The 21,200-nt window shown below is 35.8% G+C and overlaps 1 protein-coding gene across 2 annotated transcripts in view; it reads left to right on the forward strand.

Moving 5' to 3' along the window:
• The window catches only part of LRRC7 (leucine rich repeat containing 7), a 422,920-nt gene that overhangs the window by 275,354 nt on the left and 126,366 nt on the right, over positions 1-21,200 (forward strand). For both annotated transcript variants that reach the window (XM_063104407.1, XM_063104408.1), the window contains exons 8-10: positions 7,423-7,497; positions 13,034-13,178; positions 18,515-18,587. In XM_063104407.1, the coding sequence (XP_062960477.1) occupies positions 7,423-7,497; positions 13,034-13,178; positions 18,515-18,587 (293 nt within the window). The remainder of the gene's footprint in view (positions 1-7,422; positions 7,498-13,033; positions 13,179-18,514; positions 18,588-21,200) is intronic.

A 21,200-nucleotide genomic window follows, 5' to 3' on the forward strand; every position in this document is an offset into this window, starting at 1 on the left:
CAGTGTAGAAGAGTTTTCCTTTCTCCACACCTCACCAGCATTTGTTATTCTCAGTCTTTTTTATTATAACCAGCCTAACTGGGGTGAGATGATATCTTAATGTAGTTTTGATTTGCATTTTCCTGATGATTAGTAATGTCAAGCATTTTTTTATGTACCTGTTGGCCATACTGGGCAAAGCCTTTATGAATAAGACCCCAAAAGCACAAACAACAAAAGAAAAAATAAACAAATGGGATTATATCAAATTCAAAAGCTTCTGCAAAGCAAAGGAATCAACAGAGTGAAAAGAACCTACAGAATGGGAGAAAATATCTGCAAAGTATACATCTGACAGGGAATTAATATGCAGAATATACAATGAACTCAAACAACTTCATAGTGAAAAAACAAATAATCCAGTTAAAAATGAGCAAAGGAGCTGAATAGATATTTTTCAAAGGAAGACGTACAAATGGCCAACAGGTTATGTTTTTTGTTATTACAGTATTTAGTAGATAATCTCTTACAATTTTAAGACACTTAAAATTTAAAGTTCTCTTCTCACTTCTTTAGTTTTACTTTGACAAAATTAGTAAATGAAAGATAGTATGTCTTTCACAGTTAACATTTCTCTTAACCTCATTGGAAGAAAAAATTTTAAAGGTGTATAAATAAATACAATCAAACTCTATGTATTAGTCTGTCTCTCTTGCTCATGACAAAATACCTGAAACTGGATAATATATAAAGAATTAAATTTCTCACAGTTTGTAGGCTCTGAAGTCTACAGTCCAGGGGGTACATCTGATGAGGACCTTGTTGGTGGTGACTCTATTCAGTGATTCAGGGTATTGCATGACAAAATGGCTGAGCAAGAGAGAAACTAACCTCCTCACTTGCTTTCCTTTTAAAGCCATCAGAACAATGCCCATTACTCCATGAATGGACCAATCCATTCACTAGGACACAGTCCTCATAGTCTAATTACCTCCCAAAAGCCCAGACTTTCAATTACCATAATAGGGTGGGAAATACACCCTCTTGACTGTTATGGTGAGGATTAAGTTTCAATGAGTTTGTGGGGATATTCAATCCACAGCACTCTATTAGTGGAATAAAAGTAATACATGTAGTCAGATTAATGGAACAGCCTAAAATTGCATATACATGACAAGAATTATTGGAATTTGTTGCAGTCATGCAAAAATATATGTTTAACTTATGTTAATATTGATGTAGCCATTTTCTTAGCTTGTTTTGACTGAACATAGTAAAATCACTTTGAAAAGGATTCTGAAGTAGCTTAGGTAAGTGTAAATTTAAAGAAAAGATACTAAAATATTCTCTATGTTTTCTTATTAATCTATGCTTTATAGGAAATTTGGAAAAATACAGAAAAAATGCAAATGAAGAAAAAATTTAATTAATTATGATACCACCAAGGAGTTTTTTAAATTCCTATTTTGACACTTCTTCTATTTGTTCTAATTTTTAAAAAATTGAAAACAAATATAGAAATTTTAAAGTAATGTATTAAACACCTATTAACCAAAATGAACAATTAACTACTTTTTGTATTTGATTTTGGTCTTTTTTTTAAAGAAACAAAACATGGCAGAAGTCTTCTGTGTCTCCCTTCCTAGTTCTATTTCAATAACTCCCTCCCCAGGGTAATTATTTTTTTGAATTTGATGTGTATCTATCTCATAATATGATTTTTACTGTATTGTGTATTCATAGGTATACAGCATTGTTTTTTAAATTTATGTAAATTAATTTGTGCTATATTAGTTTTCCGTACTTGCTTTTTCGTTCAATATTGTTTGCAAGATCTATTTATTTTTGTACATAAAAATATAGATAATCTATTTTCATTGCTGTATACTATACCAACATACTACTTTATCATAATTTGGTTATATATCTCTTTTTACTGCCATTTATTTAGATTATGACAAACTTTTTAATATTAATCATTCTGCAATGAATATTTTTCTGTATTAAGATTTTTCTGTCTTTTAAATAATTTTGCTACAATATCTGCCAAGAAGCAGATATGAAAGTTTTTGAGGCATGAGATACATATTTGAAAATGTTTTCCAAAAAGACTACAATTTATAATCCCAAAAGCAGTTTATGAGAGTGCTCAGCTCATAGCATCTTCACCAGAATTGAATATACCAAGACATTCTGGAGTTAATTTACCCATTTTTAATGAAAATGATTGATTTTGTGATGAAATTAAGTAGCATGAAAAAAGATAATTTATGTGTTAGGTTGGATGTAGTAAGCCATTTAGTTTAGTTCCAAGATAGACTGTAAAATTGTCTATTGATCCTGAAATGTTATTATATCATATACATGTTGTGATTTTTGTTTTCTTTTCAGCAAGGCTATGTATTGATCAGCTAACCATATTTTGTCTCTGCTATTATTAGGAAGTTTCTGCAGTTTCCTCTGTGGTACATCTTATTATAACATCCAGTAATAAATATATATATATACTTTTTTTTTCAGAAATCCAACATGCACTTTACTTTATTGGGCATTTGTGAACTCCAGCTCCCTTCATTATTTTGGAATTTCAATTTTAAGCTATCATATGATGTCATCTTTGGAGCCATAAGACCTGAGTAACAATCCCGTCTGCAGTTATGCAACCCTTATCAAAACATTCTCATTTTCCCCAGGAAATGATTATTAGATTCCTCGTCCATAAAGTAGGACTTTTAGTACCTTATTATGTTACTAAATAGATTAAATATCTTATAAAATAAAGTAGAAATACACATTCGCGTCAGTTACCCTTTTCCAAGGACTCACAAATGCCTAGGGTCTCCAGTAGAACCCAGTATTAGAGAAATTTCAGAGACGTAATTGGTCACCTTTATCTGCCACTTTGCCTGACACGGCCAAGAGGGCAGGGTACGCAGCTCATCAAAGGCTGTCCAAATCCTCAGAAACCACACGAATCCTAGGTTCCCACAGCATCCTCCCCTCCCCACACACCAAGACTTCACACTTCGTGCCTTCGCCAACCCTCCCCAGGCTTACAACTAGAATTTTGTCATTGCCTGGAACTACATCAGAAATCTTGAACCCCTAAATTCTGCTCTCCCATTCTAGTTTTTCATCCTTTTAGTACCCTCCATCCCTCACTCCTTCTGCATTCCTCTCTGACCTAATGGGAACCTGAAGTCTTTTGTTTCTTCTACTTTGTACTAGACTGTCAGTCCCCCTCCTTGCCCAGAAAAAAAAAAAAAAAAATTATAGTAACTATCATTGATAGAGCTCTTTTGATTGCCTTTAGCTCTCTCTTTGATTCCCCTCAAAATATTCCAGTATGTACCATTCTCCCCAGCTGCTCTATGTATGTACCCCTCTTGCTCAACAGATTGCCTTGTTTCCTGCTTCATCAAGAACATTTGAGAACTTAGGATAGGCTTTCCCTAACCTTCCAGCCCTGTCTCCAACATGCCCACCTACACCCTGACCATTCTCACCATCTTCCCTCAAGTCCCAGCAGATGAGCTCTCTCATTTCTATTCAAGGTCAGCCCCTCCTCGTGTGCTGTCAGTCACATCTACTTTGTCTCCTAGTGGAATTTACTCCGCGATTTTTATACCATTTTATCTGTCTTTAATCTGTCCCTTTTTGCTTTCAGTTTTCTTTTCCCTTAACCCCTCAGTTTCTTCACGGCCCCTTAACTTTTTTCCTTTCCTCTCATCCAGACTTTACAAAGAATCTTTGACCTGTACTGCCCCCATTTATTTTCCTCTTTTTTTATCTTCAACTCACTGAAATAGTTATCACTAGAAGTGGCTGTCACCGAGGTTACCCGTGACCTACTATTTCCAAAACTGAGTGGATATCTTCAATCACTTAATTCACTGGGCATCTGTCCAGTGTATGAAACTCCTGTTTGCTTCCTTACTCCTAGCACAACTCAATTCATGGCACTCTGTTAAACACCCCCCGCCTCCTGCCTTACTCTCTTGGATTCCATTCCTGCAGCGGCTTCTCCTGTAGGTTGCTCTTCGTGCTTTCAGCCCTCACGTGTTAGTGCTCCCCAAGGTACCTTCCTCAGTCTCCCCGTGGGGAGATCTTCCATTTGAGTTTCTATTTCCACGAAATGCAGAAGTCGTATCTCCCACTCAAACCTATTCCGTAAGATTCAGATGTTAATAGCCAACCGATTCCTAGATATTTCTGCCTGTGTTCCACAGGAACCTAAAGCTAATCATGATCAAAACGGAATTCAGTCTCTCCCAGCTCACGTGTCTGCTTCCACCCTGCTAGTCTGCATCTCCGTTATTGGCACAGCTGCACGCTGGGGAGCTGGGAGACGCACACGCCTTGGTCCCTCATCCCATATCAGTCCCCACGTCCTGCCATTTTTATCTCCTAAATGCTCCTGAATCCAATTTCTCCTCCTAATTCCTCATTATCTCTTTTATTACTAGCCCTAATAAGTTTTCCTGCTTTTGTTTTTCTTTTTTCTTCCAGACTAGAGTGATATACAGTATATAAAGAACACCAATCTGCCAAAATCACTTCCTACACTTCCTATCAAAAATCTCTTAATGATGCTTCTTTACCTATCCAATAAAGTCCTATCTCCTAAAAAAAAAAAAAAAAAAGGCCTTTGTAGAACCTCTACTCCTTTGCTAGCCTCATTTTCTACTACCCACTCTGTCTCAAACTTAACACTCTAGGAAGCAAACAGCCTGCCATTCCCATGCACACACCATGCTATTTCTTGCCACTCTGCTTCTGGCTAGAATCTACGTCCTCTCTTCTCCTCTCCACTGGCCAACTCCTTCTCATCTCAGCTCCATGAATCCTTCTCTGGCTCCCCCTCATTACTAAGGCAGATAGGCTCCCCTTCTTTATATTCCTGTAATGTCATGCATTTACTCTTTGTGTGTTTGCTCTAAAGCTAGACTGTGAGTTTCTTGAGGGCAGAGACCACACTATGCATTATGACTTTAGTGTGATGCCTAACACTTCTTAGAAGATGTTTTAATAAGTACTTAATGAAGGGATGAGTAAATGATAAAAGTGCTATGTATTCATTCTTGCCATTCCTTTTCATACAGTGTCACTGTGTGGAAGAGACAGTAGTGTTCACCAAATATTCCACAGCTCTCCTAACATTCCCCAGCTTTCCTTGCAGTTAGGGTGCAGGCATGTAAATAGTTCTAGACAATCAGCTATAAGCATAAACGATGTGTGTCATTTCCAGCCCAGGATCATTAAGAGCAGTGGTGAGTTTTCCAGGCTCTTTCTTCACCTGCTTTGGCTCTTCTAGAGGTCCTGAGATGGTGGTATCACAAGATCGTGGGGCAGAAACCCATGCTGGACATGTAGTACAAGTGAGAAGTAACCTGTTGTGTTAAGCCACTAAGATTTCATGATTAATTTGTTACCACAGCATAATCTAGATTACCCTTAATAATTCTTATTGTTACAATCTTGCACACTCATCTCTGTCCTATGATATACATGTAAAGTTTTGTTGAATCTCACCCAGTGTGCATGCATCTCTTTCTCTTCTTAAGGCTGCATAATGCCTAGGCTTAGGAACAACTGCACCATCTGACTGATGTTTTCCAACTGACCTGCTTGTTGCTATCAGCCCTCTGCCTCAAAGCCTGTGTGTATCAGAGTGTGCTTCCTACACTTGCTATACCATACATGTTTTCCATCTTTGTCCAGTCTAACATATAGGCAGAGTAGTTCACTCCCTATGATCTAAATGACAGTGGGAGTATTTTCCTACACACAAAAAAATCCCCCGTACCCACTCACACGTGCCTCTGATTCCATAGCAGAACACCATGTCTCTAACTTCAGATTTTGATCCTTGTTATAAAGGAAACTTCTTCCAGGAATTTTACCGTTTCATTGCAATCACAGATGAAAGAGATCAGAGACTAACTCCAAAGTAGGTCTGGAAGTCTCTGAAGCCCTCTTAGTGTGTCAAGGACATGTGTATAACCTCCACTGACTTACAGTTACCAATATTCTGATGGTAATTTTTATGTAATTTCTTTCTTTTCCACACGTATTCTGTAAAATGCACTGGCTTTCCTAACTAGGTCCCAAATTTTATTGAGCTGTTTGTGTTTTGTTGGTTCAGTAAGTAATAATTCTTTCTTAGAAGAAACAGAAAATCTGGCCTCAGATGTGGCTGAGTTCCAGGCTAACATAATGTTACCAAGACTCATCTTTTAGCTCTACTTTGTTTGGAAAGACTTTATCCTCAGATGGGCTCTCCCCTTTTTTCCTCATACCTGAAGTTCCAAAGGCTGCACACTCCCATTTTCGAATCCAGCAGAGAAGAGCAAAAGTCTTCTCCCCAGAAGTCCCAGCCAAAGATTCATTGCTTTGTATAAGTTCTGAATGGGACATGTTCCTGTCTCTGAATCAATCCCTGTGGCAGGTGAATACAGTGCACTAACCAGCTTAGGCCTCTTCACTCCCCTGATGTTGTAAAAAGGAACTGACTTCAAAGGAAGCACATGGCCTAAGAGTGGGGAAGGGGATGATTTCGGGAGAGAACTTAGGCCAAGGCCACCACAGGGAGGGTAATAACGCTGGTAGCAATAGCAACCTCTATCCTCTATCCTTTCTACATAGTCTGCTGCCCAGGAGGTAGAATTTAGACAGCTTCTAGTTAGAGAACGAAAGTGTTTCATTATGCACTGTGTGTATAACATGTAGAAAATTCATATGGTCTCTCTCTGTTCTCGGAAGAAGAGTTGTTCTGTTCTCCCCTATGCTGCCTTGTGTTTTAGTCATTTATTAGCATTCCTCTCCCCTAGACCTAAATCTAGTTCTAAAATTGGGTTGTCAACTACTTCAAGGCAAGAACTGGGTATGACATGACTGTGGATTCTGAATTGTGCATTATACACAGTATGCATTCTCACTATTCAACATGTAATTATAAGTCACTAGGCCTTATTCATACTGTTATCATATCATGGTACTGCAGTGCTTATGTGCACATGGGTGTTCGTGTATAAAGTGCTAATAAATGCACATGGTAAGAACCTACTATATCATGGCAAACAACAGGGGATATAAGGACGGAGTGATTACAAAACAACAGTCCCCTAAAGCTTATACTCTAGTGAAGAAAGACACTTATTGAGTGTAGTAAGTGCTACAAACAATAATTCTAAGGTATTGAGGAGAATATATCTGGGTAATAGATTTTAATTTTTATTATTCTGATTGATTCCAATTCTAGGTTGGCTACCTCTGGGACTACCAGTTTTGTTGGAGGTCTGTTAAACTGGAATTTCTTAGAGGATTAACACTAGATTCCCAAATAAAGATCAAGATTCAAAAAGTTACATTGAATACTTGTGATTTAAAAAAGACTAATTTGGTTTTCTTCTCCTTTGTCCTTTCTCTCTACCTCTCTCCCAGCCAGAAGTACTGGATCAAATACAAAATTTAAGGGAGTTGTGGATGGATAATAATGCATTGCAAGTGCTACCTGGGGTATGTCAGTTTTATTATGCCATGTTGTCCAACATTTTTGTTACACATTGATAATATTTGAAAACAGTTAATCTTAAATCTCAGTGTTTGCATTTCAAAGTAAAGTATCACTTGTTAGGAGTGTTCAGTCACCAAGTTTTTCTCACCAATTTGTTCTTAAGTATTTCATATATCTTTTGTGAATATAATAGGTATGCAAAATGTATGATAGATTTTTGGTGTTCTCTTAGGAATATATTCATCATCTAATTTCACATTTACTGCCTCTAAAACTGAAAAATTCAAATTATATTAAAAGAAAGAGAAATTACAAAATCAACCTATTCTTATAGGTATCTACACAATGGCTTCTGCTCATTTTGTTAGAAACCTTCCACAAAATAAAAATCACTCTCAGTTCAGGCAAATAGAACCCATTTGAAACTTTTTAAATGGCAAGGATCATACAGTATTAGAAATAGAAAGTTAGACTGGAGTCAAAGTTTTTCCTCAACTAAAGGGCAGTCCAGTGATATCTCCTGGTTAGTCAACCATTGAGTGTGACTTCTTCTGCTTTTACCATCTAATGAAAGCATGGCTTCCCATAAAACACTGCCCTTTGCCACTTACCATACATGCACTTAAATAAGCATGTGTACACACACACACACCCACCCACACACACACACACACACACACAGAGCAAGCATAAGTCTCCCAATTGTTTTGGCCAACTCCAAATTTCTGGCATTGGACTAAATAACCAGGGTAGATGGATATGTAATAATTTTTTAGCAAACACAAAGATTTAGATATGTCTTCTCAAAGCCAATTTTATTCCAATTTTGAATTGACATCATTACTTAAAATGATTGCAAAAGCAACAAGAAAAGAAGCTTATTTTCTCTTTGAATATGCATAAGACTATATAAAGGAGAAAATCTGGAAAAATATTAGGAAAAAATACTTTCTTCTCTTATCAAAAAGATACATTTCTACTATCATCAGAGACACAAAACAGAAAAGTATGCACATCTATTTATTGATTTATTCAAAAGGCATTTAAAAATACACCTTTATGAATTAGAAACTATGCTAATGTCAGGGTAAAAAGATAATATATTCAATGACTTGAATATATTTGTTTGAAGAGCGCACATATAGCAAGAGAGACAGATCTGAATTTCACTACACATAGTAGAGTTGATTTGTGCCGTATTCAGGGTGTGTACAAATGCTAGGCCAACACATGTAATATACTTGTCAATTTCCTGTGCAGAGATTGAGGAATCTGAATGTATACCTAGTTCGAAGTTTATAACTGCTTCTTCAATACATCTATTTGTTTAAAAAACACTTACATAGCATTTACCATGGACTAAATACTATCTAGATGTTTTACAAATATTGATTCATTGAATCCGCCTAACAACCCTATAGAGTAGTTTCAATTATCATCCCCAATTTATAGTGAGGAAACCGAAACACAGAAAGAGTGAGTAACTAACTCAAGGTCACGCAGCCAGTAAATAAATAAGCTGTAATTCAAAACCACTCCAGAAGCTGCTGTTCACTGCGATGTTCCAAACCGTAGAACCAATAGAGGGTATAAGTGAGAATTAGGCTCATCTTACTCTTCAGAATAGTTACGTTACCAAAATCCAACTGTACAATTCACACACCAAATTCCTTAATAAGTTTATTTAAATGGAAAGATGGTGATGAAATTTTCTGTAAAACATAATTTGTCTGTTGTGGAAGTAGGTTTTTCATATGTGCCTCTAGGCTAGCTTTAAGTAGATTTCTTACTTTATTTAGTACGTGTGCATTTGACATTTTGCAATATGCTGTGTGGTAATGCTCCACACCTACTTTCCACAAAAATTCATGGCTTTCTGAATGTAAGTGCTGGCAAATAGTTGTTTTCAGTTACCCAGAAATGGTTGCCTTTGAAAGGCTCATCCTGAATGCAGTCTGCAGCCAGTGTCTGTCAGTTCCACCGAATGATTAATCCTAAATATTTAGTATCATAAGACATGGGAAAATAAAGCAAGTGCACTTTTTTCTTAGTTCATGTATCATAATAAAGTTAATATACTTTTAAAATACTTTTGGAAGCCTGCACTACCATTTTTCACTCTGTTTTTCATAGAGAAGCAAATAGATAATGATCAAATACTGAGTCCTCTACATAGCTCTGTGACCACCAATGAAAGGTTAATCAACCAAAATATGACTAAACAATGCATTGAATTTACATTTATCCTTAAGCAGACTCCAGGATCTTCTTTTACTAGTTGTTGTTTCCACTTTTTTCATTTGCTGTCCACTGATTACCTACAGACCCCTCTATGCCCAGAGGGCTATTGGGGCAACATTCAATATCCTCAAAGACTCTGAGACAGTATGCCTCAAATGTCTTTACCACCCCAGGTCACTGTTGCCTTTAAAAGGGGTTTGAAAGTGAAGGTTGAGAAAGACTCAAAAATAACACTGAAGTGTTATTTTGCTTCCAAAAAGAACATTTAGAAATTACACACTAAAATATTGATTTATGCTGGAGATAACAATGAAGAAAGCTTCAAGGATGAAAGAAATTTTCTCATGACAAAGGAACAAAAGAAGACACACTCATACGTAAATGTGTATATCATACTTTTACTGCTCACTGGAAGAGAAGAGTGACCTAAGGTAACATAATAGTTCCTTGGAGTGAAAGCTGTAAGTAAAGTGATAGTATTTTTCCAAGTGACATATTTCCGAGCACAAGAAGAAGTTCAGCCCCCTGGGCTGACTCACTCAAAGGAGTGAATTCTTAGACTACAAATATTCAGCTACTCCAAGACTATGTTCATACTCCGCGTCCACATGGGGAGCTGAGCAAGAAGGCTAGAGATTTGTGCTGGGTTAATTAAGGACATGGAGGTCAGGAACTGCAGATATAATCAAGTAGACTTTGCAGTCTGCAGTCTGATAAAGGTGAGTTTGAGTTTCAGCTCCACCCCTTATTAATGAAGTGACCTTAGAATGTTACTTGCAGTAGATGCTCTCATACGTCCTCCTCCAGAGATGAACTCACTCTGTTGCCCCAGCTTCTGGAAATACTACTTGCAGCTCTTTATCCTTTTCAGAAATTGTGTCACCTGAAGAGGGCCTCCCCACCCAGGGTCATACTTCCATTCCAGGAGATTGCCATGCAACAACTGATCCCTTTATATCCCTTGAGTGTAATAAGTGTGTGTAGACCCTCAGCCCCTACTCAGAACAACTGTAGGGCATTCCCGATCTCAGTGCTCCTTGAAGGGTCACTTGAAGACTTTCTCAAGACTTCATCACAGCCCAACTTCTTCCCTTTCCCAATCTTGCTCCCTTCATTCCCTGTCTCTTCCTCTCCACTGGCATTGATCCTAAAAGCACTCTCTCATAAGCTTCTATCTTTGCTCTGCTTCCCTGGAAACCCAATGTGTGACATTACTTAACCTCTAAGTTTTAATGTGTGCTAACGTGCAGATTCTGATTTAGTAGGTCTGGGTCAAGTCTGAGATTCTATGTTTCTGGCAAGCTCCCAGGTGGTGTCAATGCTGCTGGTCTGTAGAATACATTTTGAATAGCAGGACTATGAAATAGTAAATCAAATAATATATATAAAGTACATAGCACAGTGCCAACAGTGTGCTTGTGTGTGCACCATAAATTTATTTATTTATTATATATGAGAGTACTTCAAAAAGTTCATAGAAAGATTTGCATTATCTTTTCATTCTATTTCTCCACAAACTTTTCAGAGTACCCTCATATTTATTCATTCTGTCAAATAAGTAGAGACAATACAATAAAGTGGACACAGGTAGACTCAACCAAAATGCGTGGGATGTTTATTTGCAAAACATGCCCTAAAGTAAAAGAAAATGAAGACTCTCATCCTATCCTAACTCTATAGCTCATGTTCTAGCCAAGTAATCACTGTTCACTCCTTGCCCAAGGTATGCCCTATCTTCAGCAAAAGTTACTAATCCAATCACTCCACTTCTAAATTTTTTTTGAGTCCATCCCCTCTTCATCCTCATTTTGCTGCCTTAGCTACGAAACAGCTAAATAGCTAAAGTTCTCTGAAGTTATATTTTTCTAAGCACAAATTTGATCGTGTTATTATTCCCCTACTTACAAGCTTACAGCTTTACCTCTCCGTAAGATAGAGTTCACATCTCCTCACATGACATGTCAAGCCTTTTGACAGCAGCTGTCTTCTTCCTATAATCCCAACTTTATCACTATATTCCATCACTTTGAATTTCTCACTCTTCCTCAAATATGCCCTGCCTTTTCGCACTTCTCTGTGAATGTGCAAACTGTCCTCCCTCCCAGGTACAGGTTCTTCTTTCTTGACAAGCAGTGTCTTCCAAGCAATTTGCAGCCCTTCTGCTGTTCTACAGCATTCCCTACATGCACATATCACGGAGTATTATAATTATTTGTTAATTTGAAGTTGCCTTCTCTACAGTGAACTCCTTAAGAATAAAGACTTTGTCTTCATCATGAAAATTTCTCTCCATACTTAGCTCTCTTATTCTTGATTGTTCTCCAATATGTAACATAAGTACTGGTACATAGTAGATCCTCAGAAAGAACTGTCAAATGAACAAAACATTAAATCTGATTAGTAGGATAAAGACCAAATCACAATTTAAAACCTTTCTTATGCATTTGAAATTTTAATGATCAACATGTCAACATGCAATGTTTCAGTGGAAGCTTTACTTAGTTATTTTATTTAGTGGCAACTTTGAGATTGTTCTATTTTCTCTTAACTGCTACATTGAGATATAACTAACATAACATATACAATTCCATGGTTTTTAGAATACTCTTTTGCAACCATCACAATCTAATTTTAGAACATTTTTATCACCCCTGTAAGAAACCCTGAACCCATTAGCATTCACTACCATACTCTCCCACCCCCACCACAGTCCCTAGCAACCCTATTCTACTTTCTGTCTGTACAGATTTGCCTATTCTGGAAATTTCATATAAATGCAATCATACAAAGTGTGGTCTTTTGTGACTGGCTTCTTTCCATTTGGGTAGTTTTCAAGGTCCATCCATTTTGTAGAATGTATTGATACTTTATTCCTCTTTATTGCCAAATAATATTCCGTTGTACAGATATACTACATTGTGTTTATCCCTTCATCGACTGATAGATATTTGGGTTGTTACCACTTTTTGGCTACTGCGAATAATGCAGCTGTGACCATTTGTGTAGGTTTTTGTGTGAACATATGTTTTTATTCTTCGGTATATACCTGGAGATTGCTGGGTGACATGGAAACCATGTTTAACATTTTGAGTAATTGCCAAACTTTTCCAAAGTCACTGTACTAGTTTACATTTCTGCTAGCAATGTATGAAGGTTATGATTTCTCCACATTCTTGCCAACACTTGTTACTGTTGTGGTTGCTTTTAAAATTACTTTTACAGTGTTGTGACTTTTACAATTTAAAATGTCTTGTGAAAGATTCTCATCTAACCTTGAGTTTATGCAATGTCATCAAGTCTATAGGAAAGTTAAAGATGTTGGTATACCTGGATATGTCAAAAAACAGAATAGAAACGGTTGACATGGAAATTTCTGGATGTGAAGCTCTGGAGGACCTCTTACTGTCATCTAATATGTTGCAACAGTTGCCTGACTCTATAGGTGAGAATATAATATTTTATCATGAATATTTACGTTAGATGTACCATTTTCTTTTTTGGCAGTATACTTTGTCTATAGATGTATGAAATATACTATTAGCCTGATATTAATAAAGTAGCAAATTCACTATGCAAGATCATAAAATAACATTTTACAAATATCTTAAAATGGCATGTTAACTCTAGTAGTCAAATCCAGGAAAGTTCTTCTGTCTAAATGATCCTACTAAACTGATATATTTTAAAATTTTTTAGATCTCCTAAGTTGTAAAATGTTATTGTAAGGAGTAGATATTTTAGATTGAGAGTATTTTGACAACTATGTATATCTTTTTATATTACTAGAATTACAGTAGCTTGTGTCCACAGGATGTTACTATATTCTATTTTTAATATTGTTGTAACATTGCTATAATGTAGGAATAACATAAAATTGTACAACTATAAAATGCCTTCTTAGTTCTATTATTTAAAAAAGACACATTGTCTTTAACATGTTACAATTCATGATGGTAGATAATTTGTCTCTGAGTATATAGTAAGCACTCAATTCGTTTTTGTTTAAACACTTTTATGTGAGTAATATAATAAAAGACTAATTTAGATAATGAGCAAACTTTTGTATAGGTACCTTTCTGTTTTTATTTATAAGAGGACTCATCAAATTACTTAACTTTGGAACATAGATTTTTAACTTCTTTGAAACAGATGTTTTATATATACTAATAATGCCTCTAAAAATTGTTACAACCTAAATAGCCCAGTTGAAAGGAAGCTTGAAGACAGGGCAATATCCCAATTTTTCTTCAATATTTTGTTACTTCCATTTGTTTTTCCATTTTTCAGGTTGATAGCATTAGTTTTAGCAAAATCGCAATCTAGCTTTTTTTCCTTTCTAGATTTGCTGACTTTGATTTTTTTATTTACATAATCACATCTTTTACAACAGTAACTCTCCAACTTGCTTAATCATAAGTCGTAACTGAGAGCTTTATTAAACACTTCCACATTTCCAGGCTTTTTCTCTGAAAATTCTGATCCAATAAATCTGTGGCAGACCCTCTGATCTGTATTTTTATTAAACATCCTAGATGAAACTTGTGATCAAACAAGTTTAGGAAATAAATATTTTATGTTGTAACAGGTAAGGTAGTATAATGGTTAAAAAAGAATATCCTCTTGTCAAGATGACAGAGTGACTTGATACATAACCTTACACCCCTACACAACCACCACTTCATACCACTTCAAATACGTAATGAGGATAGAAAAACTACATATATTCAAAGAGAATATCTTTGCTCATTGATGCCTCCTCAGTGCCAAGAACTAAGCCTGGCATATGATAGGTGCTCCTTGAATACTCAATAAATAAAAGAATTTAGCCATGCTTAAGAAAAATGAACATCTATCTGAACCTGAGCTAGAACAGAAATATAGCAGTGCCCCCAACCCTGCTGGGTTCCGGACCACAAACAGCAGCCATGAGTTCAGTCCCTGCGGTAAAGTAAAAAATAGAAAAACCTTCAGTGTAACAGAGAAATTAGAGCAGAAGAAGTAAAAATAAAATTTTAAAAATCATAGGAATAAAAAACAAAATAAGATGATAAAAATAAATTGAAATTATTTGTCATAAATTATAACAGGTGTAATAGATTTAGTGGATTAAACTTATTTTATTAAAACACCCAGAATTTTACACTGAATATTTTTAAGTTAAGCTATATTCTGGTTATGAAACACATCTAAAACAAAACAGAAAAATTTTTAAAATGTGGTAGAAAATGAAGCATTACTATTAGCATAATATAATTATTTGTTTAAAATATCTTCCTTTAAGAAAGCAGGCTGGGAAATTAACCCTCTGGTGTGCGGAAGGCAGCATGTGTACATAACAGAGGACACCTGGCTAGATATTGGGCTGCATAAAACAGAGTAGGACAGGCAGGTGGTAGAATATATTTTTCACCTTGTTTTAGGATCTAAATGGTTCTCGAATGAGGAAAGTAACTCTGTTAGAGTAGCTTACTCATCGAACTATTTTTAGACCTTATTGACCTTTCAGGTAAAATTGTATTTATACATCTGCAGAGTTGCCACAGCTTCTGATTACAGATGTAGAATGGCTGACTTTCTTCAGAGAATACCCTCCTTGGTCAAGAGAAATATCTGGGATAGGAGACTGAGAGTTCTGCTCAAAGGCCCTAAAATAATTCATTGATGCTAATTGGACAGTAAATTGCATCTTGTCTTCCTTCTTTGAGCATGGATTATCTATCAGACTACCAACATCTAAGAATAAAAGATACAAAATTTCATAGTATTAACAGAGGGAAGTAGCAAGTAAAATAAAATTGTGCTTTTTTTTTTTTTACCCTGTTTGAGTTCCTATGCAGTTGTGGGGTATTTGAATGGACTGATATACTCAACAACAAGCCTTGTGGGCTGAATCCCTTTCTTTGCACAGGTTCCAGGGAAAATGAAGTGGACTGTTTTCTTTTTCTAGATAGGTTTAATAATCAGCTTTGGGGGGTAACAGAGAAACTCAGTAAAGGAGAATACAATGTTTAACTTTCCAAAATAATTTATCTTACTCATTTAGTGGTTAAGGACACAGTCTCTGTAGTCAGATTAGCCAAATTCAGATTCTGGCTTTTCTACCTTACCAGCTATGTGACCTTAGACAAGTTACTTAATCTCTCTGCACCACAGTTTCATCATCTATTAAGTGGGAGTCATAATAGTACCTGTATCATAGGATTATTTTGAGAAATAAATTAATATATGTGAGATTGCTTAGAAAACTGCCTGATGTATAGTAAGTGCTCAATCAGTGTTAACTATTATAATAATATAATAATTATTACAATCTTAGATTTGATGAGTGCACAGCTATTTGCTTTTTCAAAGTTCTATTACATATGTGTAAATGCCATGTAAATATTGGCTATTTTTAATGACAAATTATATTAATGTTTAATACATTGATGCTAATTATATATTTATATATAAGTACCTACAATTGACTCCTTTTTCCTTCTTTCCAGTCCTGCTTAGTTGGAAGTACAGGATAGAGAGGTGGAGAATTGGGGAAGGGTCCAAGTGGAGAGAAGGAATAAGATAAAATACCTTTGATTTCCGTAGAGGAGAAGAAGGGAGTCCAAGCAGGTGTGATACAGAAATGCAGTAAAGGAATTATCTGCCAGAAGACACGGGGAATGAGGGGGTGAGGCTGGTGGCCTAATTCCACTCCAGGGCAAATCAGATTCCCACAGAAGCTCCAGAATCTCTCCAAAGAGTATCCCCTTGGGTGGAATATGAGAAGCAAAATAGCCATATCAGAAATAAGTGCTGTTCCTTCAACTCCACAGACATGGAGCTAAGCAGGGAGGCCTAACTTCCTTCACCCTTTAAAGCTGTAGAAGCTCCTGTCAAGAGCCACTACTCCAATATTCAGAAAAATCTGTTGTGTTAATACTTGGCTTTTGTCCCCAACCTGTTTCAAGATTTTTTCCCCATTACTTCAGACCTGGGGATCTTAAAGAGAGCTTTGCCACCTGGCTTCATGGTATCTGCTTGGCCACGTGTAACCCAGCCCAATCAATTTATGTTGAGACTGTCAACCCTCCTTCAGCTCCACTGGTAGGCAGGGACAATAGTCTGATCAGGGCTACCAAGTCATAAAAAATTTAGATGTAATTCATAGTCCCCTGTTTTCTTTCCACAACTGAAAAACAAGCTCATGTGTTCTTTTATATTTCCAAAGTTAGTATTTTAGCATATACACTGGAGAAGCTAAAATGATTCAATAACCTTTGAACATAGATGAATATGACAGCAGGTGTTAAAATTTCAGAGACAAGTTGCTGCAATATGAATGTCCTCTTTCCCAGGTGCTGTTGTTTTCAAGCTGATGCATTAAGCTCCAAACATTGTAGGTATTTTCTCCCAGCAGTCTGATAGTGATAACATGTCTCTACACTGGAGTAGAGATTCCGAGTGCTTTTTATGGAATATGTAATGGAGCATACTCAAATTCAAAGTGCAACAACAGCTTTACTTCACACTTTTTGCAACTTACTCTATGCCTTTAAGGAACCCTCAAAATACTTGAAAAGGGGGGGCATGATCTATAGTACTTGTAGTGCTTCTCTAAGTGTGTTTAGAAAACACTAACTTTACAAGGTACTTTGCTCACACACATGCACAAATTCCATAATAACTTTGGCGTATCACATTGTTACATTAGTGTATTAAAAGCTCCTAGAAAAATTTCATTAAATAAGTTTAATGAATTTTAATTAAAATGAAATTTAATTTTAATTTGGCATTTCTCAAAACATACTTGGCCATGGAACTTACTGCATAACCGTCAGAACAACTTTGCTGCAGACCACAGTAATCTATAATGTATATGTGTAATTCCAATGTAAAACAAAAACTAACCAAACGTCAATGTGTTGTCCTTGGATTTTGGCTATTTAAGCTGTATTGATACTATAGGTTATGTTATGGTTGAGTAAGGAAGTTGACTATAGCAAATGCAGCTCTTCTTCCATTATATTGTGGCTATTGCTCATTAAAACCCTGGGAGGAGAGCAAGCCATAACAGTATGAAAAATATAAACCAGAGAGTGAAAGATAAATAGTTGTAACTTAATTCTTGGCCAGTTCTACTTGGTAAATTAATGATTGCAAGTTTTTGTGCTTACTGCTAATCCAAGTCAAGGATTTAGGTACCAAAAAGAGTATGAAGTCATATGTTGTGGTTTTCCAAGTTCACAATTACAACCACTGCACTGCAATACCTCAGTATTCTATTCATTTGTTACTAGGCTTAATTCAATTTTTTTTCAATTTGTATCACAACGAGAATGTTGGTTATTAGTGCTTAGAAGTTAATTGTTCACAGCTGGCTTGGAAAATTTCAACCTATCCATTTGCTGGAGAATAGAAAAGGGAAATGTAGTAGTACATAATAGTGTCAACTCAGGTGTCTATGGAGCCCTGTGTTTTGTGTACTTGTCTGCAGTGATATTCTTAAACTCCCATTGATGTAAGTGAATTTTTTGCAACCAGCCAGTAAAAACTAGACTACACACCAAGTATCACAACAATGCCTTTTAAGGTGTATGCTGCATTTAATTGATAGCAATTTATTTCTAATTTTATATTTCTATTAACATTTGGTTCAAAGTTCTTTATGGGTTTATGTAAGTAAAGTGCAGCCAATTTACATTCCAAGGATTCATCACAAAGTGATTCCTTTATTTTTATATTGCATTTGTTGCCCTAAATTTGCTCTTATGTATTAGTAAACTTTCTTCTCTGTTTTAGGACTCTTGAAAAAACTAACTACTCTAAAAGTGGATGACAATCAACTTACACTGCTACCCAATACAATCGGAAAGTAAGTGCCAATGACTCATATCAGTCAGCCTCTCTGAAGCCAAAAATGAAAGGATATATTGAGTTTTCTACTTCTACACATTTTCTACTAAAAATACCAATAATCTTATTCATATGTCAGCTTTTTATAGACAATATTTTATTTAGTTCTATATATTTTATATATCTTAATTTAACTTTATATCTGAACATTGCATCGACATTCAACTATATCATATCATGTGAAATATTTAACCTTGAATCTTTCAGAAGCAAAATGATTACCCAGAACTTCAATTATATTCTTACCAGTATTTTCCAGATATTATTAGTTTGATGTTTTTGACTGAGTAGCAGCTCTAAATTCACTTGAATCTTTTTTGCTAAACTAAATAAATTTGTATAAGACTGCAGTATGTATATTTTATCATTACACTATTAGTGATATTTGATATTTATAGAAGCTTAATGTATTTTTAGAGGCTGAAGAGAAAAGCATATGCTTTAGCTAGAATTTTCTAAAACTTCAGGATGAAAATCCAACATTGCCTTTTAAGAATAAAATATGCTCCACTTATTTGATAGCAATTTATTTCTAATTTTATATTGCCATTAACATTTAGTTTGAATTCTTTAAGAAACATATATTATTATTAATGTTTCCCTGAAATGCTTTTGTTTATAGTTTGTGTAAAGTGACAAATCAATAGAAGCTGTCTTTATTCTGAAATTATGTAAGGCCAGTTTATCAGGATCTTGCCCCACATCTCAGTGTGAAGAATTATATAAATCCTTAATTTAACAGATTTGGGTATACTCAGGAGGGGAAAGTTTCACATTTCTTTTAACAGCTTTATTGAGTATATTTGACATACCACACACTACACATCTTTAAATTCTATCGTTTGATAAGTTTTGACACAGGTATACAACCTTGAAACCCTCACTACCACAGCCAAGACGGTGGCCATGTGCTTCACCTCTTCCCCCACCCATCTCCCGACCTCCCCCATCCCCTGCTAGGTCAGTAAGTAACCACTGATCTGGAAAGCTTCACTTTTTAAAAAAATTTTATTTTATTTTGTCAATATACAATGTGGTTGATTATTGTGGCCCATCACCGAAACCTTCCTCCCTCCTTCCTCTCCCCCCTCCCTCCCAACAATATCCTTTCGGTTCACTTGTCATATCAACTTCAAGGAATTGTAATTGTTGTGTCTTCTTCCCTCCCCCCCCCGAGGTTGTTTGTGTATTTATTTATTTATTCATGTTTAGCTCCCACAAATAAGTGAGAACACGTGATATTTCTCTTTCTGTGCCTGACTTGTTTCACTTAACATAATTCTCTCTAGGCCCATCCGTGTTGTTGCAAATGGCAGTATTTCATTCTTTTTTATAGCTGAGTAGTATTCCATTGTGTAGATATACCACTTTTTCCATATCCACTCATCTGATGATGGACATTTGGGCTGGTTCCAACTCTTAGCTATTGTAAACAGTGCTGCAATGAACATTGGAGAACAGGTGTACCTTCGACATGATGATTTCCGTTCCTCTGCATATATACCCAGCAGTGGAATAGCTGGTCATATGGTAGATCTATCTGCAATTGTTTGAGGAACCTCCATACCATTTTCCATAGAGGCTGCACCATTTTGCAGTCCCACAAACAATGTATGAGAGTTCCTTTTTCTCCGCAACCTCGCCAGCATTTATCATTCACAGTCTTTTGGATATTAGCCATCCTTACTGGGGTGAGATGGTATCTCAGTGTGGTTTTGATTTGCATTTCCTGAATGCTGAGTGTTGTTGAGCATTTTTTCATGCTTCTGTTGTCCATTTGTATATCTTCCTTTGCAAAATGCCTATTTAGCTCTTTTGCCCATTTTTGAATTGGGTTACTTGGTTTTTTGTTGTGAAGTTGTTTCAGTTCCTTGTATATTCTGGATATTAATCCTTTGTGAGATGTATATTTTGCAAATATTTTCTCCCACTCTGTTGGTTGTCTTTTAACTCTGTTAATTGTTTTTTTTTTTTTTTTTTTTTGCTGTGCAGAAGCTTTTTAGTTTGATATAATCCCATTTGTTTATTTTTCCTTTGGTTGCCCATGCTTTTGGGGTCGTATTCATGAAGTCTGTGCCCAGTCCTACTTCCTGAAGTGTTTCTCTTATGTTTTCTTTGAGAAGTTTTATTGTTTCAGGGTGTATATTTAATTCTTTAATCCATATTGAGTTGATTTTAGTATATGGTGAGAGGTATGGGTCTACTTCTTTCTCCTGCATATTGATATCCAGTTATCCCAGCACCATTTGCTTAAGAGGCAGTCTCTTCCCCAGTGTATAGGTTTGGTGCCTTTGTCAAAGGATCCTATATATCGAACAGCCTAAAGCCTCTACAAAAAGCTCTTGGAGTTGATAAATGATTTCAGGAAGGTTGCAGGATACAAAATCAACACACAAAAATCAGTAGCATTTCTATTCTCCAATAGTTAACATGCAGAAAGAGAAATCAAGAAAGCTTTCCCATTTACAATAGCCACCAAAAAAATAAAATACTTAGGAATTGAGTTAACCAAGGATGTGAAACATCTCTATAATGAGAACTACAAACCACTGCTGAGAGAAATTAAAGAGGA

This window comes from Cynocephalus volans, chromosome 8, assembly GCF_027409185.1.
Source record: "Cynocephalus volans isolate mCynVol1 chromosome 8, mCynVol1.pri, whole genome shotgun sequence".
NCBI classification, from domain to species: domain Eukaryota; kingdom Metazoa; phylum Chordata; class Mammalia; order Dermoptera; family Cynocephalidae; genus Cynocephalus; species Cynocephalus volans.